General features: G+C 36.0%; 1 protein-coding gene across 1 annotated transcript in view; it reads left to right on the top strand.

Annotated features, from left to right (window-relative positions):
• The window catches only part of SLIT2 (slit homolog 2 (Drosophila)), a 293,963-nt gene that overhangs the window by 177,695 nt on the left and 90,434 nt on the right, over positions 1-25,834 (top strand). The window contains exons 5-9 of the mRNA XM_009887665.1: positions 1,963-2,034; positions 12,676-12,747; positions 16,719-16,790; positions 19,546-19,709; positions 22,074-22,212. Of these exons, the coding sequence (XP_009885967.1) occupies positions 1,963-2,034; positions 12,676-12,747; positions 16,719-16,790; positions 19,546-19,709; positions 22,074-22,212 (519 nt within the window). The remainder of the gene's footprint in view (positions 1-1,962; positions 2,035-12,675; positions 12,748-16,718; positions 16,791-19,545; positions 19,710-22,073; positions 22,213-25,834) is intronic.

Here is a 25,834-nt window from a genome sequence, read left to right on the forward strand (position 1 = left end):
CAAAGGAAGTAGGCTGTTAAATCATGTTGCCGTAACAAATGCTGAAGGCTGCTTTTTCATTCATTGCCATTGAATTTATTGTCAGAGCAGTGCAGTCATATCCCATTTCAAGATTACTTAGGTGGCTTGAAAATTAAATCACAGCTCACAGATTCTCTTTTTTCACACATGGTTAATAATGGTAAAATAGGGTCTAGTTTTAAATACACCTTGCAAGCTATTGCAGTGCAGTTAGATGGCACGAACTGTGAAAGATGTAGTAAATAGAATGTGTTTTTCCATAAATTAACAATGAACTGGATAAAAAAAAAAAGTTGTTGTCAATGTATGTAGAATTATTTTCAAAGGGATTATGCTGATACAAATTTTGTTAGGCTCGGGCAGTGTGGGGTTTTATAAAGTCCTCAAATTGTTCTTTTTAAGTTTATGAATCTGAAAGAGATCTCCAGGAGTGATTACTAATAACTGGAAGCATGAGCTCATGCTAGATTACGTTTTAGGGAAAGGATATGTCAAAAGCATTACTGTTTATATTTAATCAACTAAATGATTCTTGCTTATTCCCTTCATGTGAGTTAGATCTTTTATTTCTATGCACCATTTTGCAATATTTCTCCTAAAAGCTGTCTCTGAAAAGGTAATTTAAAAGTTGTCTCTAAAAAGCAAGGCATTGCGCAATTTTACTTCCCCTGTTAGGGGTTGGAGTGCATTTGATGTGCTTTTGGAGTGAAGGTCCGGATTTGGTTTTAGCAAAATGAAATCTAGTTTTGCTCTGCAGACTGACTGAAACTCCTGGTGTAGATCCAGCTTGTATGCATCTGATTTGTTTCTAAATTTTATTCAGATGCTCAAGTAAGCCTCTTCATATAATTTCTTGTATTCTTCTGTATATAGTCTATCGATATATGTCTCTGAAGGCCTCCAAAAGAAGATCTGATTTCATAATTTTAAGACTACAAGGTTGATAGGTCCCTTTGAAGGCCTTCAGACGTTTGTGAACCACATGAGTGGTAGGTATGTTTGGTCCAGGGTGCCAAACTATCGTCTGAAGCGAAGCCTTCAAACTGTATACAGTGTAGATATAGCACTAACAACTTTAATCTACTGATCATCTCCTGTTACACTGAATTACTTGTGAATGGGGTCTAGCATGCATGAAACGCCATGGATTCTAGTTGGGGTTTGTTTTCCGGTTTTTATCCTCGCTCTGTCTCCTCTGTCTTTACTACTGTCTTTACTTCAGTTCTCTAGGTTTTATTTCCAGTATGGAACTGTGAAGACCAAAAGCATTTCTAAATCTCAGAAAAGGGGTTGGTTATTTCTTGATTGATAGCAAAAAATTATTAATGAATATTTCTCTTTTGGAAAACACAGCGGTATCAAATAGCCCGGTACAGCTGGTCATACAGGACTTTTGGAGAGGAGCATTAGATATCTGCTAGAGGATGGGTTTTAATGCCTTCTTTTTTGGTGCTTGCCCCTCTGAAACAAAATCCAGAAATATATTGACCTGAGATCTTATACAGCTTGATAGTTGTTTCTCAACATCTTGCTACTTGTTCTTTTTGCTTGTTTTCAGTCTTCCTTGCATAAAGCTGATAATAGTATCAAACATTGGATGTCATGGGTTTGAAATGGGTTGAAAAGTAAAATCAATCAGTTAAAAATTAAATTGGTTTGGCCTTCATTGTTAAATTATGTAATGCTTCTGCTTTTGTTTGGCATATGTATTGTTGCTTTGTAAAGGAGCACTTAGTGCAACACAGATAAACTAATTTGAGTATTATTGCTGCTTCTACTTCTTCAATTACAAATCAATTAAGGAAATAAAATAAACTTCATTCGAAACATTGATGGTATGGTAATGGCTGAAATTATTTCCTTACATGTTCTTTTTCATATATAAAGAAAGAAATATATGTGGCAGAATTTAAGATTAATTTAATTATTCTTTTTTCTTAGTGATCTTAGTGAAAATCAGATTCAAGCGATACCAAGGAAGGCATTCCGAGGAGCAGTAGACATAAAAAATCTGTAAGTATTTTCCTCCTTCTTGCATGTATTCTGATGGTAATGCTTTGTCAATACAAAGTGCTTTTGTTGTATCAGATCTCTTTTTTCTTAAGCACATTTATAGCTGCTTAAGGTATCTCTGCATAAAAAAACATGTATCATTTGTTTTGGCAAAATACTTTAACGTATCTTAAGCATCCTAAAATTACCCTATATGAAATCTAAAACATTGAAATGGAGTTGAATACAACAAGGCATTATAACTGTTTGCTTATGATAACCAGAGTTTAATATTTGAATGTCAGGCTATTCTAAACATTTCATAGTTTCATGTGGAAAAACTTGTTTTGCCATGGGTCTAAGAGTTTGCCTTTTGTTAGCTTGTATAAAAGAAAGAAGGAAAAATCGTGCTATTATCTAGCTTTCCTCGCATATATTTTTGCACTTATGTGAGTACTTTTCTTATGCAGTTTTCTTCTGTGGTAAAATAAGTCTTTTCTAAAAGACAGATACTCATTTTCCTGGAGACAGTGACCCTGAAGTTCATGGGCAGGTTTTGAATTCTTGTGGCTTCTAAATGTGGAAATATGTGAGTTTCAAGACAAAGGAAAGCAGTGACTTTTCGACTTTCTGTTTAGAGTGGTAGATCACTTTAGTGGACTGAAAGACCTGAACGACCTGAAGACTGTGATGAACGTGCATAGTAGGAAATGTAGGTTCATGCACTCAAAAGCTATAACCCCTGCTGTAAGCAGAGGACTTAATCACTTATAAACAATCAACAAAGACAGAGGACATATACTAGTGGGTTCCAGAAAGACTATGGAGCTGCCAGCGTGATGCAGCTGTGAAAAAATATAATTAATATCTTCTGTGGCATCAATAAAAATAGGGAAGTATTAGGCCATTATATGAAGGTTTCATGTCATTTCTATTGAAATACTTTTTGTTAATTGAAGTTGCCAGTGTTAAAGAAAGATGAACTTTCTACTTGTATTATTTTAAAAACAGTGCTCTGTGATTATGAAGGAAATGACATGATGTCATATCCCCAGTAGGAGGGGACTAGACAGAAAGCACTTTGTGTTTCTGTCTTCCTGTGATGGACTCCACTTCATTCTGCTGCCCACAGCACTACACACAAACCAATTCAGAGAGTGTTTTTTCAAAGATTCAGCAGAATGACCAAGAGTTTGACCTAGTTGATATTTAATTTTTTATTTTTATTTTTTAATTTAACCATGTTTGTGAAGTGGTTATTCCCTGCAATGAAGTCCTACCACATCTCAATGGAAAAACTATTATGTTCAAATCATTCTAATCAAAAAAGTGCAAGCACTTCTCAAAGTAACTTTGTTACTTTGTTTAATTGGTGTTTTATAAGTTTCTATTCAGAACTGATTTCGTCATTATTTATGGTCTAAAAGAGACTTGGCTACGAGGAGAAGCCTGCATTTTTCTGCATGGTTTTTTTTTTTTATATTTGAAAATTGATACAGCTACAGAAAGGAACTTTGTTAGTAAAAATAAAAGCATCATCACGAATTTTCTAGTGACTGGGCAGTATTTTAGAATGTAGTAAGTATACATGATGAGATAGTTCCAGTCAGGAACTTAAGTAGGGTGCTAATCTTTAGCTAAGATAGTATTTATATCTTGGTGTGCATTTTCAAGGTAAGGATCCTGAATTATGTCTAAAACTTGCATAAAACAGTGGATCTACCCTTTAAAGACTTTGTCTTTTATGAGATATTAAAAAAAAAAATAAAATCATAAAGGCCATAGCATTGCCACAAAGTCCGAATCATATCTGTGGCATGTAGTTTATCGTGATAGCATAAATATTAAAGATACATCCTTTATTGGTCATCCCAGGGGGGGAAAAAAAAAAAAAAAGGAAAGAAAAACTAATCAAAAAGCTTTATGATCCCACTACAATTGAAAATCCGAAGAAATACATTTCTCTGTCTTGTAAATGCTACCTACATTCCTGGTCATTCAGGAAGAGCACCTGCTATTGTGTGAGGTGTAGATGTGAGCATCTGAATGATGAGTGAGTTTGTGGAGAAAGTCGGGTGGATTCTAGCACAGCATTTATGTAACTAGATCAGGCTGTTGAGCCTTTCCAGAAGCTTAGGCAAGAAGATTTGAATCCTGGCCTTCAATCTATCCTTGTACATTAGACTTAGAGAAGGGTGATGGCAAGAATTGTACTATTTTTATTTCATTGTTCAAGAAAATTGGGGCAATTGGTGAGTGAGAGGTGTAGAAAGCATCGCTGCAAACAAAGAAAACTGTGAAGTGAAGGAATATAGACTCTATTGGGTGACTAACCTAAGGTCCAGGAACCAAATATTTCCATAAACTTACTGAGAACTGTCGTTAACAGTATGCAATATTTGTTCTAATTTCAGCATTTCTTCTGAAATTGCCTAGTGGTTGAGCATAATATTAAAGATGTTAACCACACTTATGGAAGAGATAGGTGAAGGTACAACATGTTGTAAATTCAGGATTTGCTTTCTGTACCAACATTAATTACTCAATTTCAATGTAAATCGCAGCGCCTTTTTTTTTTTTATTGCAATGAGTGGTAGCCATCCCATACAGTAGTTCTAGTAAGTTGTTTGAAAGGCAGTTAACAAATCTCACAGAAATTGGCATGATTACTTATTTTATTTTCCTGAAGGGAGTGATTACTTATTTTATTTTCCTGAAGGGAGACTCGCTATTCTCTCACTCCCCCTAAATATTTCCCCATCCAAATCAGGAGTTGGAATATTTTGGAAAACATTTTATTGTATCCAAAGAACATTCTTCTAGTCTTCACAGAGCAAAGGGAATGAGATGTTAATGTAGATCATCTGAAGGAAATTGCTTCCTTTAAGGTTGATGATACCACTATGATCTTTTGATTTCCTGCTAATACGTTAGCTCTAGAGTTCTCTTGGTGTTTCTCAGAAGCAGCTGTCTAGTTTCCATGAAATGTAGCCATGATACTTCCTTTCTGGACATCTTCTTAATAACATTCACGGTGTAGATCCTGTAGAAGATAAAAGCAAAATGGGCAAGGTATTTTGAGAATTGACAACCCAGGAAACCTGCCACACCCTTATAGTAAAAAGAACAAAGTCCCCCAAAAAACATCATCCCCCATAAACCTACTTTATATCTAATTGGAATTTCCCATTTTCGAACTTATTTCTTGCCTCTTGTCTTACAACTGAGAAGAGTCTGGCTCTGTTTATACCTTCCTTTTAGGCAATTGTACGCAACAATAAGATCTCCCCTTCCCTCCCTCTTCTTAAGGCTGAATCAACACAGTTCTTGCAGCCTTTCCCCGAAGTGTCACCTGCTCCAGCCCTTCCATCTTGGTGGTCCTGCTTGGACTCAGCCCAGCATGTCAGTGTCTGTCTTCTACTGAGGAGGCTGAGACCAGGTGCACAACTCAGATGTTGTCTCACAAATGCCAGACAGAGTGTCCCGGCTTCACTTTCACCAGTACAGCCCTATTGTTGGTAATGAATCAAGTTCTTTGAAAGTGAGAAAAAATGAAGGAAGCTTATTTTATACAGGTTCCCCTGTTCAAATAAAGGAAAAAAACTAGCTGCTCTGTCTCAAAAGTCTTGATTTTCCCATTCAAGGGCAATGACTACAAGAATAATCCACTTTTAGTACAGCTGCTGATCTGGGACTTGACAGAAATTAGGGTGCAAATTCTGGAAGTATAATTCTGAAAGTTACTCTTAACTTGCTATTTTTTCAGGGAGAAAAATATGCACCAAGAAGTTAGGTTCTTTAAAGGACACAGTGGCACCCACTGTTTTTTAAAAATAAATAGAAATTATCATATAAATTGGAAATTAAACACAGATTTTTTTAATATACATGTTAATGATAGTTTCTTAACCCTCCCTGCTGATACAATACTCACAGTGGATGTAAAAGATGTTTAAAACCTCCTGATCCTCAGGAATTTTATTTAAGATGGTAAGAAAATGCTTTAGCAGCACAGATTTTAAGTTTGGATGGGTTGTTTCTTGAATCTGGTTACTAGGAAGAAAAATAATTGGACTTAAAAAGCAAATGAATGTGAAAAACCACTGAACAGACAAGAGTGCTACTCTGTGGTTTTGAGAAGTAGGTTTAGGGCACTGCTCCAATGATTTTGATAAAATCATATTACTATATTTCCATTTGAAGTATTTAAAATTTTCTAAGATTCCAAATTCCTCTTCTGCTATGTAATCAATATCTGGCAGAGGATGGAAAGGAATACACCGACATCATGGCAGACCTGTGATGCTGTGTGCAACATCAAATGGTATCAAAAATACCAAGGAAGGTTTTCATCATATCTCCTGCAATGATCTTGTGCCCTGTTTTTCTTGTCACCGTCTGGCCTTCCTTTGGATTATCCTCTTCTTTGGTGTCTTTGTGTTCATTCCATTCCATCTTTTTCTCAGCAAGGTGGGCGACACTGTAGCTGTCACCCCAGGGATAAAGGCTGCAGGGCAGTGTAGTAGCTTCACGGATTAAGTTGGCTGGGAAAATGGAGAATTAGTGGAGAGAGAGACAGATACCAGCATCCACACAAAGTCCTACCCATTACAATAACTTTTGTCCAAAGCCTTGATTAATATTACTTGGTGTTACCCTGATGCCTCTTTTATGCCAATTGTGAAAGATTTAAAACTGGTATTGTCACTAAAGGCATACACGAGTTTTGTATTAATCCTCATTGGCAATGATTGGACATTTTTTTGAAGTTCGGTTTTATTAGCAGTCAAAAACCAGAGATCCGGTTACTGATTTCTTCTCAGATCATGCACAAAATTCCACTGCAACTGGAAATACATTTGTCTACTCATCTGTACAAGTGCTAATTCAAATGCGTTGCTTGTCGAAGACATGCTTTAATAATTGAGAATGGGCATATTTTTCGTGCTTGTTCTTAGTGGGAATCTTAATTCAACTACTAGCTACCTGTATTTCAGGTATACATCAAGAAGGATTTTCACAGGATGTTAGTGAAATATATTCAGTGTATACTTAAGATTTTTATTAAAGTCAAAAATAGCTCTGAAAGAATGAAGAAAAGAACAGGTACACTTTTCTAGTGCCTCCTAAAACTCTTGTTGTCAAACAGGTCAGTGATCTTGTGACCTTTGGGAAAAAAAGCTGTTCTTTCGGACTGTTTAAATAAGTATGATTTCAATACTGTTTTTAGTTATTTTCCTTACCGACTACTTTCCTAAAATTTGACCTGCTGAAAACAGTTTCTTTTTTGTCAACAAATTCATTTATGAAATGTTAAAGTCAATTATGTTTTTAAATCAAGCGGAGCATTTGGTTTTGAAGATGAGTTTCAAATCAGAAATCTGTGTATGTGACTCGAGAGCTTCCTTGCAAGTCTTTTTTTTTTGGCACTTGAACCACTGAGGAAAAGTCTAAAATACGTAGAATCTAAAAATGTATCTGAAATTTATTTGAGTGACAATAAATGTTAGTTAAATAAAACCTAAGCAACTGAAGTAGGTGTGGTTTCATCTGCTAAGATGAGTGCCAATACTTACATAAAATTTTACACGGTATCTGAATTTACTCTAATGAAAAATGCAGTCTATGCTTTTACTAGGAAAAGTACCAAATGTGGCTGTGGTTTATGTAGTTTCCCATAGATTTTCCTGTGATGATACAAAGGAGATTGAGGTAGATCAGTTTGAACTGAGCTGATAAATTCTGTAGGAAGACTTGGATTCAATTTTACCCTTAAATGTCATTTGGCTATGCCAAGTACTGAGAATAATGCAAATCCTCTTCGAAGATTTGAGTTTTAAAGAATAGTAGTTCATGCTTCTGTTTAGTGTTAAACTCTCATGCAAAAGGTAGTTGGACTCTCAGGAGCCTTTAGGCCCTTTTGTATCTACACTACCACGGAAAGGGAGGTGCCTCTGCTTTAATAAACAGGGTGACATTATCATGTCGAGGAGACTTGCAAGGAGGTTTGTCGATATGTAGAGTAATTAAGTAAAAGTGGTTCTACACTTACAAATTTTCTAGTTAATATTTAAATAAACTACTCTAACACAACTTTCATGGGATATGTGCTTAATATGGCTTCCATGCTAGAACAGGAATACATTTGCTCCCCATGTTGAAATAGTCTTGACACTGTTTTTCATCTAATTGCTAAATTGAGTTATTTCTGGGAAGTCATACTGATGTAATAGTATCTTTGCATCACATAACTTACAGATTCTTCATTCTGTGTTCATCCTCCTTTCCATGGCGTTCTCCTGTTTCTTTTTTTTTTTTTTTTTTAAACTTTATTTTGCTTCTGGAAGATACATGTGGGTTTAGCCAAGTAGAGTGCTAGATAATTTTGAGAGGATGGAGTTATTGAACTATAGATCTGTTCTCCATTTTCTTCTAGTTTATTCAGTAAGTATGCCTTACTTGGAAGTATTTGTAATTCTTGCTTTTTAATTTTGGGATAAAAGGAAAAGGTAAATCATTCACTATATTATGTATATTAGGAAAAAAAAAAGCATCAAAATGTTTTACAGGGAAAATTTAGCAAAGAGCAAAATGAACTATATTAACAAAATTAATGGCAAGCAGAAAAAAAGCACTTGACTTACCAGTCAAAGAATAATCACAATAAATAGTAATAGTCATGGGAAACAAACAGTTCTCTGAAGTTTGATGAAAACTTTGAATAAAATTCTTACATGATTTTGTTACATCTTTCTCAACTAATGCCTCTGAAATTATTGATTCCTCTTGAAATTGAGAAGGGAATTGAGAAATAGGAAACATAACTCAGTTCTGTTGTAAAAAATACAAGGGGATATTAAAAGCAATGACTGTTTCCAGAATTTGTCTTGCAGTGATAAATATTGTGCACTCTCTTCTTTTCCTAAGGAGAAATTTTAATGATGTGAAATCCAGTGTATAGTGTGCTAAACTAGAAACATTTTCTAAGTGTTTTACTGGGAAGGAAGCTATCGCAGGGATCTAGAAAAGCTTCTGACTTTTTCTGATGACTTCTTAAACAATATATACCATTAAGTTGATATGCTAAGGGAATGTAATCGTTTCTGAACAAGGAGAAGAATGAAAAGCTGGACAGTGCCTCTCTTGCATGTGACCACAGAGTGTCCTCAAGCTGTGAAGAACAGGAGAGGAAAGCAGACAGATCGACTGAAATTGTCCGAACTTTTAACGCAGCCTCTATGGATGAGTAAAGAAGGTTTTCTGTCAGTCAGATAATATTTTTTTTCTGTGTGAGGGTAGTAGTTTTCAAATGTATGCAACATCTTCTGTTAGTCATTGAATGCTCTTCTCATGTATAGAGGGTTTATTTTTAGATATTTGTTTATCGTTATCTGGTAGACAACATATGCTAAAAGGGAAGAAAATATAAGTTAGCAACACGCTTCTACAGTGTAAGATGTATTAGCAAAAACAATAAATAAAAAACATTTTAAAGCAGACATTTTCTTATTAGGTGAATGCTTTTTATTTAGTTCTTACTAGTTCTTGCAGCTGAATTCACATAAACATTAACAATTCAAATAGCAGAAGTAAGTATATGAAATACCCAGGTAATGCTGCAGATATGATTGCAAAACCCGTTTAATTCTCTGTGACAACGGAAAGACTTTGAATGTGACAGCTGTTTGGTGGTTTATGAGCTTCACGGGAGTGGGTCTGCCAAAGGTGATCAGCTGCTTTGTGGAAGGGGGTGGGGGGCAGAATGGAAAGCGACTTTCCGAGGGGATGGAGAGATCCCACATAGAAAAGACCCAACATGGTGATGGGGCTGGGGGGAAGGTGATGAAGAGAGACTGGGGAGAGGGGAAGGATGAGTATGGGCCAAAGTTGCTGGTCCATGTCTGATCAGCTTCTGTACTCAGAGTCTTTTAATGATTTTGGAAAAAGACACTCTCAGGGGAAAAACAACCCAGCTTTCTAAAATGGATTTAGTGGTGTTGGTATGCTCAATAACTGAGTGGTGAGAAAAGTTTCATTATAGTATTGTAAATTTTTATGTGTGGTTTTGAAAGTCATTATGCTAAAACCAATTTATAAAACATAACTTAAAATTAGAGAAGTATGTGCTTTTTTGCTCTGGTACTCTTGCTTATGTCTTTAGTCATAACACTCACACAACTTGCTATCAGGAACTGGTCTTACGCAAAAAAATTCAGACTGCTTCAGTGTATCTGTTAGAGGGACATCATAAGTTAATGATATACTGGTGGTGAAATATTGTGTAACTTTCTGTTTGGATTATATACGCAGTGGATATCTTTACCTTAACACAAATACCATAAATTGCTATTCAAGCCAGGCACACAATCGTCAAAGTCATGTATCTTTCATAGCTCAAAAAATATATATCACACCAATTGTTCTTCATGGTGTGTGTCTGATCGTTTTATATCATGGTCGTAACTGATGGAAGATCATCTAAAACATAAAGATGGTAGTATCTTTCAAAGACAATAATTTATAAAACTAGGAAATACTTCTCCTCTCCCACCCGCAAAATTCTCTTCCCCCAAATGGAAACCAACTAATTAGTTCAGTGCAAACAAAGTAATCTTTCTGGTAAGAAGATTTAAATGAAAACAACTCACCCCTTGCTAAGGTAGTGGTCATGGTGACTCATTAACAGAAGTCCAAAAGTTTTCATGTGCACCGCAACTGCTGCCAGTGTAGAGGAAGAAATCTGCCTTTCAGTTTGTGTAGGACAATATTTGCTCAAGTGCTTTCCCTACTGTTAAAAGATTTTCCTTTGTGGATAATATGGATGATTTAGAAGAAGCTGTGTCAGCACTGATTTATACATTGACAGCTAAGGATAATAAGATATGGGCAAACATACAGCTCACCCTTTTACAGATTAACCTGCAGACTGCATTAGGCAAATTTGATGGCATTAAAAGATTTTTCCAATTTGTCTGGAAACAATTTCTCTTTTGTATTGTGTCAAGGGTAACATTTCATGCCATTGTACTAATTTAAATAGCTTGATAAATTGTTCAAGAGGTTAGAGAATTGTACAGTGTATGTATTTTACCTCTTTAAAATAAAAAGGCTATTAACTTAATTGTTAAATGAAATTCATTAGTAAAAATTGAGGGAGCCTGAGAAAGTAGGCTTAAATATTCCAACACTGCAGCACTGATGCTGTAATATTGCACCAAAATGATTAAAGATCATATTCAGGAAATGATAGTTTGCTTTTAGCTTTCAGTATACAGAAACACAGACGCTGTTACAGTTATGACAATATTTTATTCCTGTGTAGTAGTAATTCAGATGAAAAATGTGGATGAAGCCAGAAGAACTTTACAGAAGTTGGTACATTACACTCAACAGTGGGTGTGATGATTTATTAATAAAGTAAAACATTATCATAGATTCAGAAGAATCACGGAAAATGCTTTAGTAAAAGCCTCATTAGCCCTGCTAGCTAATACATAATTGAAGACAGAAGGGCAGAGTTCATTTGTATTTTGTTCATTTTCTTAGTATTGTTCACACACACTTACTCATATATATTACCTGACACTGACAAGTTACCGGCTTGGAGAAGATCTTCTGGTTATTTAAAGTGAGGTTGTATCATCTTTGCTTTGCAAGTCGTGCCCTGAAATGCGCAAGACGTGTGGCAGTATTTATAGGAAAAGCTTTTATCAGCAGAGAAACTGGGATTTGATATTTGCGTGTGTGTAAATTTCAGCAGACTTTTTTAATTGAGCAGTATGGACTGTATCAATGTTTTGAATTGAAAAGGTGATGATATTCTTCAGAGAAACTAATGTAAATTTTTCATAACTTAATACTTAAAGATTAATAATGTATGGGATGGATTGCTGAGTTTTGTGTGCAGAATTCAAGTGCTCCGTTACACCATCCTATCTGCATAATTGCAGAGAGCACAAAGTACGTAGAAAACCACATACTGAAGGTTACAGCAGAAATACTTGTTTCATTTGGAGCAGAATTAAAGGCGATAAGTAACCAAGTAGATAAATACCTTGGACGCTATTATTTCTATGTTTAGAAGTATTCTAGAAGGAAATTATTCTAACAGTCCCCCGCACACACACCCCCCCACAGCTCCCACCCGGTCCAGGCATGTACGCACGCAGAGGGACCCCTAAAAGTGGTGTCTCACGCCGGTCCCTGCCGCGGCGGCTGGAATTAACATGCAGCTGGGCTGCTCTGATAAATGGATTCTGTTAGGTCACCGAGGGGATGCGTGTGACATTAAGTGATTTACCGTCCTTTACCTTAATGAAATTGTTTCAGCAAGATGACGCTGAGAGCTTTTAATGGATAGCTTTTCTTGATGTAATGAAATTGCATTCCTTTGGCATTTAATATAAGGTGCAGTTATTATTTACTGGAGCTTTCCCAGCGCTGCTGTTTTGCGCAGACGGTTCAGAACAAAAAGGGATTTCTGTGGCAGCATCCCGGCCGGCATGCTGCGTGGCGGTCTCCAGCGTGCGAGTGTTTTTTGCGAGAGCGTTTCTGTTCGGGTGGCCCAGCTCCTCTGCCGGCCCTTCCGCGGGCTTTTGCTTTGCACCCAGCGCTGCCAACCCTCCTCTCCTTTACAAAATACCTTCCTAATCTCTTTAACAGGCAACTGGATTACAACCAGATCAGCTGTATTGAAGATGGGGCATTTAGGGCTCTGCGCGACCTGGAAGTGCTGTAAGTATTCCTCTATCTCTTACTTGTAGCAGGAGCTGAGTATCTGGGGAGTACTAATGTAAAAGCTTATCTACGAGCTGCAGCCTGGTGTCAGGATGGTCTAGTGAAAAGATGCCTTAAAATAATCCACTGTGATGTGCTATAAAATGGTAAAAGCGTGTGGAGAGACAGAGATATTCCTTTACTCTGCAAGACAACCACACAATTATACACAATTAAAAAAAAAAAAAATAAACAAAAAGCAGATGGCAGATACTGTAAGAAAAGAATATATTTCCTTTTAAAATGGGGGGAGTATTAATGAATCCAATTAATTTTGTAAATTATCCATCGCTGTTGAAGTGCTGAACGTTTTCAGGATTGCCTTTGTTGTACAGTCTGACATCAATTTGATCTTTCAGGCTCTGTTTAAGGAACAATATACTAGGCGCTTTTCTATCAAACACCACTGTTATGTGTTAAGATGTTTAGGATGTCCATGTTAACTGCTTTTTTAAACATTTTAAATTTTATGTGTACAAATATATATAAAAATATCTTGGTTTATGTCACTGAGGGTTAGTATTGCAATACACTTTTGCATACTTTTTCTCACTGTGGCAAAGTGGCCATCAGTGAGGTTAAAGGTAACAAAATTATCATCAGTGACCTCTGACCTGAAAATAGTTACTGTAATGAGCCTCACTTCCCAAAGAATTTGAGGTGCAGGACACATTCCTGAAATACTTGCTCTGTCAGTCAAAATGTCACATTTTTTCCGGGCTTTCTACATTAAGAGAAGTGAAAGACTTTGTGTATAGGTGAGTTTCTTCATGGTAGTTTGAATCACACTTGGTACATCACAACACCTTGGGGGGGTGAGAGAATGTGGGGTTTTTTCCTTGTTTGTTTGTTTGTTTTAAGATTCTGAAGTAAAGAAGCTGCTTTGGCAATAGATAGTGTCTGTATGTCCAAGAAACTAAAGAGTATGTGAGCTACTGGTGGTAAAGTTTTTTATTATTAAGCAATAGTTGTTCTTTCTTATGAGTGAATGGTGAGTGAATGGATCTGACAGCTAAATTTGCTTCTTTTTTTTTTATATATATTGTAATTATAGAATAACAAGTCTATTGTTAACTTTCTGATGTAAAGCCATGTAAAATGTACTGTAGGTTCAATATTCCATCTAGTTGTGAAGTTGATGAATTGTTGGTTGTCTGTCAGTAAACCTGATGTTCTGTGAGATTTTTGTCTTTAGAATTCATGTATATGACAGAATAACTTTTCCAGTGAAGGCTTAATCTGTTTATTATGGTTTTTAATACAAGCTTTTCTCTACATGTGAAAGTGTTAAATGTATATTTAAAAAAATAAACAAATATTTTCTGCATTTTTTTAATGCTTGCAATTTTTAGTGTTCTAAAAGGTCATACTTGCCAGTTGAAGTCAGTGGTGAGATTTTCACATTGGTTTCGATGAATGCAAAAAAGGAAAAAATCTCTGTTAAAATAATAGTCTGCTGAAAAAGTAGTAGTTAGATTTTGTGAATGAATATCCACAGAATATTAGTATAGTTCAATTATACAACTAGATGTTCACTATCTTGAATTATGTTGTGTGATAAGTAATGATGTAAAGTTTAAGTTTTTAAAAAATTGAGATAGTACTGAAGAGTTTATATCTAATTTTGTGTCTAATTCAGCTTCTTTCCAATATGGCTTAAAAGATGAAAGATATGTAGATCAAACCATACTGGATATGCACTGTATAGGAAATAAGACTACATATTTTGTTATCATTTGGAGTTAATTATTCTATCTATAGAAATAATTTGTGTATTTCTTCAAACTACAAGTATATGATAAAGCTTTTAAATAATCTTTAAAGTTACTTAGGTTGTAATCCTGTTTAGTGACAGCTTGAAATATTTGCCCAAGTAAGAGGTCTTACATATTGGTTAAATAATTGCATAATCTTATAGCCTGTTAAAGATACAAAATCAACCTGAAATCTGGCGAATTCTGAAAGATGAAATCAATTATAGGTATAATCCTCCCTGTGAATTTCTGTGCAATTTTATTTTTTCTCTTTCTCTTTCTTTTTCCTTTTTTTTATTTTTTTGAGAGAAAACGTGCTCTACTGGGGAACGGTGACTATGGGAAAATATATAGTGCTGTCATATTGAAAAAATTAAAGTATCTAAGAAATTGAAGAATGTCTTTCAGTCATCACACTCTTTGCAATAGTATGTAACACTTAGGTAAAAGTATTAAGCCAACTTTTTTTAATTACATCTCTGTAATGAAATCAAGTGTTTTCATCATTAGATAGAAATAGTTATGAAAATGGTTTAATTCCTCGTGTATCCCTTACATCTACTCCAGATACTTTTCTGTGTCCTTGCAAAAATAAATTAATAGCTCATGTATACAAAATAGTAAGGCAAACATCAAACATCTGAAATTGAAAATTAAAACATTAGTAGATACACCTTTTTTAAACAGCTAACAGCTATGGAAACATGTACTGATTTTCATTCCCTTCACTGAAAAGATATGATTTTAAAGCTTTGTAAGAAGTCATGCAGGAAGAACTAAGGGAGCTGTGATTTATCATGTGGGCATTGTAAGAAAATCCTGCCAACATTTACTGATTGTCATTTATTCATTAAGAGACCTTTTGAGGATATACCCAGTTGGCCATTTTTTTGTTGCTTCATTTTTTTGTGTGTTTTGGAAAAGGGCATGATACTCCTTTTTTCTTCTTCTTTTGATTATTCTCCTCTTTGTTTATGAAGCCCTAAGGGCACACAGGGGAGATCCCTTATGCACAGTGAAGAAAACATTTAGGATGTGGAATGAGTAAGCATCCAAAGGTAAAATGCAGCACATTGCACCAGTAATTAATTGCTTGGTTAGCGTGGAGGAGTATAGCCTGATCCTATTTGGGGTGCTGTGAGTTTACCTTTCTGTGTTTCAGGATCAGGGAGTACTTAAAAATTTATTCAAAATGAGCACAAATTACATTTGTGGCTTAAAAAAAAAAAAAAAAAGAGAGCAAGAAAAAAGTAAAGCACTGTTTGTTTCAAAAGGGAAAAAAGATTTGGTCAGTGGGAATTACTAATTTTTAGTGCCACAGTTGTGTTTAAAATCCCAGAGCACATTCTCCATTCTGCTCAAATGAGTAATCTCGAAGTCAAAACTATAAATTCTATTGCTTATTACCTTGTTCTGGAGTCAAGCTTGTTTGCATTTTATTTGCAGCCTAAAGATGATATTTAACTGCAGGATCATTCATAAAGTTTCATTATCTTTACAAACTACACTTACATAGTGTGACGGCTCTGGGCTATCCAACAATTGGCTAAGATTTGTTCCTAGTTTCTATCTCAAGTTCCAGGCACCTCGTCTAAAATTTAAATTCTTAGTTTACTGAAGTATTAAGATACCTGACTCCTTCCATTGTATAGCAGAAGCTCCCCTATTGTGTGTGGAGCTCTGGATCATCTATAGCAACTCTGTTCTATATCAAACCTAATTGCAGCCCAGTGTTAATCTTTTCCTAAAATTCTTGGAACAATGGGCAGATCTTGTGCTTGTATCCTTTGTCAAAAAATACAGACTCTCAGAAGCTAGAAAGAGAAACCAGAGTCCTAGAATCAAGGCATTTTCTCCAATAACTCTTTTTTTTACATCAGGATGACAAGCTTAGCTTGGATGCCATAGACATTCTGAACATTGGTGGAAGCTCCATTTGAGTGAGTCATAGGCTACTGGGACCTCACATTACTTAGGTTTATTAACGGAATGGTCAAACCTTAGTGTTCTACCAAGGATTGAAGGAGGAAAAGTATATCTAAAAGGATGTATTTTTTTCTGAAGCCCATCCTTAAAAACAGTACACTATGATCTTCATTAGCTATGCTTGTTTTAGAAGTGTAGTAAATGTGACACAACTGTAACATGTTAATATGCTGCTTCTTGACTTCGCAGGACTCTCAACAATAACAACATCACTCGACTGTCTGTGGCAAGTTTCAACCATATGCCCAAACTCAGAACATTGTAAGTAGTCCCACTGAAACTGGCTGCCATTTTTATCAGTCCCGTATGTCACTTTTACCTCTATCAGGTTTTGTCAGTGGTCTATAAATACATATACAGGCAAAGAAAGCATAAGTTCAATTAAAAACAATGAAGTAGCATGAGGTTGACAAGTGGGAAGTCTGTCTGTGTGTGTATGGCAGCTAATTCTGAAAGGTAAAGCTGACTAGTGACCCCAAAGCTGATACTTGGGGCTCAGGAGATAAAGAAGCAGTTGCATTCTTTTTCATCAGCTTTTTTAGGATGTGGAATAAATAAGTCCATGAAAATGGTTTCATGGCTTTTTCTCAACTGGGTTTTCCACAGTGCTGTATTCAGTCACAGAAATGCTTCACCTTCTAACAAAAAAGATGGGGGTGGAGGGGGATTCTCTTTTATATGTTACAGCTGTATAGAGAAAGAAATTGATGTTTTTTGAAAGTCAAAAATTTGTTTTACTTTGAGCTATTGAATGGGTCACATTTCATTTAGGAACATGGAAGGATCTTTGATTGGCTGTCAGATGTGATAAATGGGAAATCTTTATGCTTTTATTACTGTACTGCTAGCAGACCTAATTAAACTAAACTGGCTCTCCAACATTCTTTGTAACATAAAATTATAGCATCATCCGGTAGTGCTATTATAATTAAAGTTGTGTCAGCATTTACAATAAGGTCCCCATTTTTAGAGGTTATGACTTTCACAGAAGAACACTTCAGGCTTCTAAAACAAAACACAGTGAAAAGAGTGTGTATGCAAGTGGTACCGTTTAGTGTTATTTCTTTTGTACATTTATACTGAACTCAGAATAAATGTATATTGTGGTGAGTGGCAAAACCAGAATATATCATGGTTTAGTCCTGAGACTCTCTTTCAAACAGGTTTCCAGAGAAGTGGAAATCAAAAATGAATGGGATGTTTCTCTCAGAGTTCAAGAGTAGCTCTTACTGTTAAAAAACTACTTTTACAAAGAGCCTGTCCATTTTCTTTTACACATGTTGAGTTGCACAACTGTTTTGAAATCAGTAGGGCTATTCACTCGAGTTAACATGTCTTTCATAACTGGAGAGACTTCAGGCAGGTGAGTAGTTCTGTTGATTCCATAACAGAATTGTAACTATTCTTGCTTAGACAAATGCAAGAGTACTTGAATTATGGTGACCATGGGCTTTTGGTGGCCTCAGTTATATTTTGAGAATGCAATTTTGTTCCATTCTTTCAGGTCTGAGACTTGAAAACATGAATGTCTGTGCCTCTTTCAAACCTTCAAATACAGTTTATATTCTGAACCACAAAATACAATCAAATTAGCAACATTTACACTTTTTTGGTGGGATATTTCATCTTTTGAAAATTTATTTTAGAAACAAAAGAAAATGGACAGAGAGAGTCTTACGTTGTAGCTGGAACGTCCCATTTGCAGTCAGAATATGCTGGTATAACCGTATTGATTTCAGCGGCATTAGTTCTGATTTGCAATGCTGTTCTTGCCTACAGCTGGCCACAGATTGCACTGAATGAGTGTCCTGTACTGTGAGCTGTCTTCGCAAAGCACCCACCCAAGAATTAGTACAGGAATTAGTACAGCCTTTAATTTCTAGTCATTTATGGGGGGAAAAAGTGTGAGTGAGTTAACATCTTTTGTTTATGTTGGTTACACGTTTCATGTTGCTTTACAGTTCTTTTTTTAATGGATTAATTACACCTCTTGTCTAAATTCTGATTTTCTTGCACTTCTTTTCCAGTTATTTAGTTAGGAATGAGCACATTAGCTAAAAAGGACCAAAATGACATTACTCTGTTATGGATGATTCTGAGTAAGGCTTTGATTTATACCTGTGAACATCCTTTTCTGTAGTTTGAGGAAATGTAAGAGCCAGAGAAAAGTAAAAGCCGGAGAAAAGTAATTTACCTAATTTAGTGAATACATTTGTCTGATATTTTATCAATGGCAAAGTGCTTTTTGCCACTTGGCAAGGAGCCATGGTCTTGTGTTGGACCCTGCCAACAGAGAGGCAACTTACTTAATTCCATCACTTGCTGCCATTTGGTCTTTTAATTTCAGGCATTGCTTAGAACGTAGGTCCCTAGGAGCCAAGAGCAGCTAATCCCCTTTTCTGTGATTAAACAAAAAGAGAGGAAATCAGAAGAGGGATGTGAAAGAAAGTGTTTTATATTGAGTTATTACTCTGTCTTGTTCAGCAGAAAATGAATATGACCTGTTAAAGGGATTTTGCAGGCTGTTTCTATAGAGACTAATAATGGCCAGACTTACAGATATATCTAATTGAAAACCAAATCTTTTATTAACTCCTTTTTCTGACAGTATATTATCACTATAGGGCAATTTACTTGAGACATTTTTTCCCTGTTCACTATTTGTACAGACCTGGACTGAAAAGTCCCATGGCAGCTTTCAAGCTCTTGTGTATTTACTTCTTTCTCTTAGACAGGAGAAAAGAAACTACAGATAGGTTACTTTATTAGGAAGCCTTCTGTTTTTTCCAATTAATTAGACCACAAATAAAAAGTAATTTTGCTGCTTGTATGGTTGTACTTATTAGCACTTAAGTCCTAGACTTTCAAAGAAAGATGTGAAAAATAGATACCTCATTAACAATTTTTATTAATGAATCGACGTAGTTGCTTGCCGGAGGAAGGGGCTGGGAAAATTGGTTGCTTTTCTGTTTTTTCTTCCTAATTTGAAAGTATTGACGTGTTTTTTTCCACGCAGTCGCCTTCACTCCAACAACCTCTACTGTGATTGCCACCTGGCCTGGCTGTCCGACTGGCTGCGGCAGCGGCCGCGGGTCGGCCTCTACACCCAGTGCATGGGGCCATCCCACCTCCGGGGACACAACGTTGCTGAGGTCCAAAAACGGGAGTTTGTCTGCAGCGGTAAGGGAAACACGTGCGCTCACCAAGTCCCGTTTTAAAACACACCTACCGACAGCTCAGCGGTGATTGCTAGTGCTGCGTGGTGACTTCGCTGGCTTTTGCATAATCCAGGCATTAGCGTTTATTTAAAAAGAAACTAATCTTTTTTATCACTATTTCTATCTTGGGGGGGAGGGGAGGGGGATGTTTCTGTCCTTACAAATTTCGCGTAAGTGCTGCATTCACATAGATAATATAGCCTTCTAGAGGTGTAGTTATGGGGGAGAGGTGCAGCAAATGAAATAAAAGGTGCACTGGCTGAGAACATAAGGGCTTTAGTAATAAGAAATTATTCTTTTTTAACTTTACAGGTTGTTGCTTTTTCTTGTTATTTTCTGCAGTCTAAATAATATTCTGAATCCCTAAGTAACGTTCTGAATGTTATTGGTGTGCTTTAGTGCATTGCGTTGTTTTCTGATATGAAATAATGAAATGACTAACAGTTCACTACTAATCAAATTTTCTCTATTCAATTTTTTTCTTTTATTCATATCTTCTAGATGAGGAAGAAGGCAAGTTTATCTTTCTTACTTAAATATTTTTAGACTCAGAATGAAAATTTTCTGTAAACTTTGACTGCTGTTTTAAGTTCCCTCAAAAACATTACAAAAACATGAATACAGCTATCTGTCTTCTCAGGGGTTCAGCAGGGTTGTTTCTACTGGTTGATTTTCTGCAGACCCCCAGAAGCCTATTGCCCAATATGCCAGAATTTGCACAGATCTATGCTTTTAAAAGAGTTTTATGGAGAGCACAATGTTTTGTCCTTATTAAACAGCCTCTGACATCAAAGTGTAAGGCACTGCCATCTTCGCATGGCAAATGCTAACACTATTCTTACCATTAATTCTGCTTTTATGTACACTTTAAAGTGCTCCTAACAAGATCACTTCATGTATCTTACTTGTAAACGGTATGGCTGCAGAGCCCAAGTGTCAAGAACAGTTTTATAACTTGGTCATTATAATGCCGATTTGGAGGAAGGGGAATAACCATGTTTTCTCCCCGGATCACTGTATTTTTGTTTCATCAAGTCAGGTGACATATTTCCTGCCTGTTAGTATAAAATGAGTAGTATGTGTTATTAGTTTTGGCAGCTGTTTGTACTTTTGTAATACATACACAAATGTGAAATCAAATTATTATATTGTAAACTACTATCTCAAAAGACTAACCTTTTCAGTAATTTAAAACTGGAGCAGTTGTTGTTGGAAGTTGTAAGTAGGAGCAATGCTGGCTGCAACTTACATTATCAATGAATGCTTCCTGTGTTGATGTATGACATTAAATATAGTGAGACAGATCTTAGATTAAGTTGTGGTTTCATGGTCAAGAAGTCTTTTTCCCTGAGAAATTCAAATCAGTCTCTAGCTTCTCTTACCTTAATAAAGAAAAGAAAGAAAAGGAAGGCTTCATGCCTTTCTCATCCTTTTGTGCTTTTCTGTATCATTACAAAAGACCAATTTTATATCATTAAATCAATCCAAGACTGAGTGTATTAGTACATTATAAAATGTGCAATCTTATCTATTTGCAGGAAAATATAATAAGTTGTTTACTTTCTAAAACATACCTAAATATGAAGTGATTATGTTTAAATGCAATTATAAATGCTGAGTTTAACATATAGCACAAGAACTTGGAAGGGGGGGAAGTCATATAAATCAGCCACCTGAGCTAGTAAGAATGGTAGATTGTGGGAGGAAAAAGTCTGCTGAGCTAACACAGAGAGTGAGGGTATGAGCTGTGAAGTCAAAGCTTTTATTTATTTTTGTGTGACTGATGAAAACATCATAACTTCAAAATTGTCTGTAAGCTATCTATAACTGAAGGACTACACTCAAATAAGTATTTGCAGAACAGAACAGAACAAGCAGGACACCTTCGGTCCTTGTAGCAAAGTTCATTCATTTCTGTTGATGTGCATTTTTAATACTACACAAAATTCTGGAAACAAATAATTCAGTAATGAGATTTTAAAGCCACAAGATAAATAAAATATCCCTGAAAAATGCATCACATTTAGTCTTCTTTAACAAGATGATTTTGAATGTGAGTTGCTAAAGAAGTTGAAAAAGGATGTAAGGCTAGTGCAGTAGTTGAGCATTTATCTGTCATCTCTCGGTATTATATCAATATGTTGCTTTTAACTGGGTATTTAAATTAATGCAATTTGAAAGTATTGATGGGTTAGAATGTTTATTTTAGAAGTTCTGCCTTAAATTTTTCAAGGAGCTGTAAAATGGGATGTTATAGTGTTGAGGTGAACTGGACTACTGTTTGAGAGTATTGTGCAATTTTACGAGAAACTCTTTTCCTTTGCAGGTCACCAGTCCTTCATGGCTCCATCCTGCAGTGTCTTGCATTGCCCTGCTGCATGCACCTGTAGTAACAACATTGTGGACTGCCGTGGGAAAGGCCTTACTGAGATCCCAACGAACCTTCCAGAAACCATTACCGAAATGTGCGTAATCTGACTTCTTTTTTTCTATGAACTTGCAGAAAATGTTGCGTTTTTGTTTTTTTTCCCTATGTATTCATTTTTGTTATTTGTATAAATTCATGCATTACACAGGGTAGGAGTTCTGGAGTACACCTTCAAATTCAGATATAAAAGGAATATGCAGGTATATGAAAATATTTAAGACTTTTATGTTCTCTTATGAGTTAATTTTGTATGTACTACTCACAATCCATAGTTAAAATTGCATTATGAGTTGGTTTTAAAAGAGTTTGGGAATACTTGCTGGCAAGATGGGCAGGGACTCAGCACCTTTCTACGCTGGGGACGGCAGAGGGAGTGTTTTGGAAGGGAAACTGGGAATTCCTTTTAGGGAACCAGTGGGAAAGTAGCTGTGCCTTCAGCCTGGTAAGGAGTGTCTGGCTAGAAGTAATGAGTTAGAGAGAATATTCAGAATAAAAAACTTGCAAACACCCTGATGTTATAAGATGATGTTAAGAATTTCAGATAAGGGAGGTGAGGGGATGCCTGAAATGAAAGTACCTCTGTCTATCTGTTGTACATAAGATCTTCTTGAAAGTTTAAAAACAGGCCTCCACAATGAGATTTTAAAAGATAAAGTAGAATTTTACAGTTTTATGGAAGTCTCATGGCTTGTTGATATCTGACCTGTGTTTTTGAACTTCACAGAATTGGAAGTACTGTGATTTCTTCTTAGGGTGTGAATAATAATCACGTCTGTCAGTTCATTATTACTGCTGTTAAGACTGACCTGGCTGACCCTACCTGACCCAATTCAGTCATTCGGCTTCTTCTACCTTTCAGCCCTCTCAGAAAAAAAAACCAAAACACTCTGCTTGCAAATAAAGGGACTACTTAGAAAATCCATGCACAGTGCCTGGGAAGGCTGCACAGACTGTTTTCATTATTTAACTAGTTGTGTGCTGCCTTTTTTACTTGCATATGTACACCTATGTGCGTAGAGAAGAGGGGAAATTATAACAAGAAAGCAGCAAGGAGTGTGTCTCAAACATTCCCCACTATATTTTTGCTGCTAACTGTTGCAAAACCCTGGATCTAACAACTGAATGGCGATTCCAGACACCGGAAGACTGATTTTTGCATCGCTGTCTTCTAGACCTAGGTGGTTTAGTGGAGGCACCTGCTGTTAACATCTGTACTCCCTCAAGAATTTGGTGCTAGAGATTGCAAGGGTGTTCCTGAATCTTTATTTTAGCTGTCATCATTCCCAAAGAAATGATGGGATGTGGAAGTTACTAGTTGACACTGAATTCACTGTTAAAAGAAATAAGCCTAAGGTAAAAGCAAATTTATGTAAAAAAAAAACAAAAAACAAACCAAACCCAACAAAATTAAGTAAATTTACAGAATGGAAAGGTGTACTGTTCAAGGTACTTTATGTGTAAGAAATGCTCTTGAATTTTAAACATGGACTGGTATGATCTTCAGCAGTTTATTGGCCTGGAGCATAAAAGCAACCATGTAATGTTACATTATTAATACAGACAAATATGTGTGTGTGTGCTCCTATAAATATATATAGTATATATACTGTGCTACAATGTATATCGTTTATAGTGATACAGTGTAAACTATCTGATATCTATCTGTATTGTGTCTAGTTTGTAAGTGCTGGCTAAAAAAAAAGCAGATCACAGTGTTTTGCACAGTTAAGTATCATTCATACCATGAGATATATATGAACGCACATCCATTCAAAATCTGGTTCAAGAAGAGAGAGAACACTGGAAAGCCAAACTTCAGTAATTATTTGATGTTGAACAGATGATACATACCAGTGAATGCCACTGTGGTGAGAAAACTGGACTTCAATGATCAGCTTAGTTTTTCAGCAAAGAAGGCAGGACTGAGATATGATTTGAGCCAGTGGTAGGTCGCACTTACCATACAGTGAGAACAAAACTTTCAAGTTGAGTGGAAGGTACGGAGGGAAATGTATAGGAAAAGAAAGAAGTAAAACAAGGCACATGAAGGTCTCAGAAACTGAGGGATAAACTGAGTGGAATAATTAGAGTAGAAGATCTTGTGAGGATTTGATGAGAATCACATGATCTTTGCTGCTTCCTTGTCAATAGGTTGAAGACGAGTTGAAATTTTGACAAGTATATTTTAATGGTTGTACGGGGAAAGCTTTATACTGTACTGGTTGCTTTAATCTAAGAAGAATAATTAGTGATAGTTCTTTTATGATTGTCATGGGTGGCAGGTAAATTTACCATCTGAGCATTGAAGAGAACTAGAGGGAGAGAAGAGATTGGAAAATGAATGGTTCATGGAGTAAAAAGAGATTTTACTGATAATGAAGTGAGGGAAGCCTACGAGGCTGGATCAAACCAGCACTCTGCCCTGGCCAGTGGCCCACATCAGTTGTCCCTGAAGAATGTTTTGGAAACATCAATATACAACTTCAGAAGTAAAAGACCAATATTTTCCTTGCTCCCAGTGTGTGTTGGAGTTCTTTTTCTGAAACATGAAAATTTGCATAGCTTTCAGGAAAAAAAAGTTTTTATTTGAAACATCCAATCTACTATAAACCCTACTATGTTCTTAATCTCCATGTTATTTTAAGATAACAAATTTTGGGGGAGGGGGTTGCGCTCAAAATATTCCACTTTAAAATATAGTCTTATAAGATTTCATTAATTTTCCTTTGTCTTTGTAGAGGGAGGGAAAATACATTCAGGTTCATAATTTGTCTTGCCACCTTCTATTTTGCATGCTACCCTCATTCATCTCTTCTCTAAACTAACTGTTCCAAATCCATTCAATCTTTTTGGATGCCAAAAACTTTCACATCTTAATTAAGCTCCTCCTTTTTCTCTGAACTCTTTGTTTTCTAGATTTTTTTGACCTGCCATGACCAGAGTTGAATACAATATTCCAGGTGATAGAGAACCATCACTTTATATTAGTGGAATTTTAGTTTTCTTTCATTTGCCTTTTGCAACCTAATACTTGCTTTCCTAAACTGCCAGTACGCATTGCACCATGTTTTCCGTTGAACTATCCACGAGGAGTCCTAGGCCTTTTTTCTTGGCTCTTACAGGTTTGTCAGGAACCAGAAGTTCATAGATGTAATCCTATTATTCTATCCACAGACATTTCTGAACGTTGAATCCAGTTGTATGTTACTTTTTAAAGCTCCTCTATGAAAGACTTCAGTCCTCTCTGCTTTTAACTAACTTCAACATGCAGAAAGATTGTGACATTCCTACATTATCGTACCATAAAAAATGTTTTCAAGATGCATTTTTGAAGGAGTACTGCAACTGTTGCTTATATCAGTCCTGTGAGATCAGATTAGATTGGATTAGAGTAGAAAGAATGATTGTAATCCCATAATATAATCTGTTTTTTTTTCTTATTCCTTATGTGATAATGTTGTCAGCGTGCCAAAATGGTAGCTGACAGTAGACATTTGAAGACATGAGACCATGACATCTCGGCAGCGTTAAGAATGCTGAGGAACTGCTGAATGCAAGGCAGAAGGCTAGAGTGAGCACTGTATTTCCACCGCCGTTATACAGTTCCCACACACATGGCTTGATTATCTTAATCACCCTTTTAAGCACATGCTTTGGCA

Source organism: Charadrius vociferus, unplaced genomic scaffold, assembly GCF_000708025.1.
Source record: "Charadrius vociferus isolate BGI_N301 unplaced genomic scaffold, ASM70802v2 scaffold306, whole genome shotgun sequence".
Taxonomy (NCBI): Eukaryota; Metazoa; Chordata; class Aves; order Charadriiformes; family Charadriidae; genus Charadrius; species Charadrius vociferus.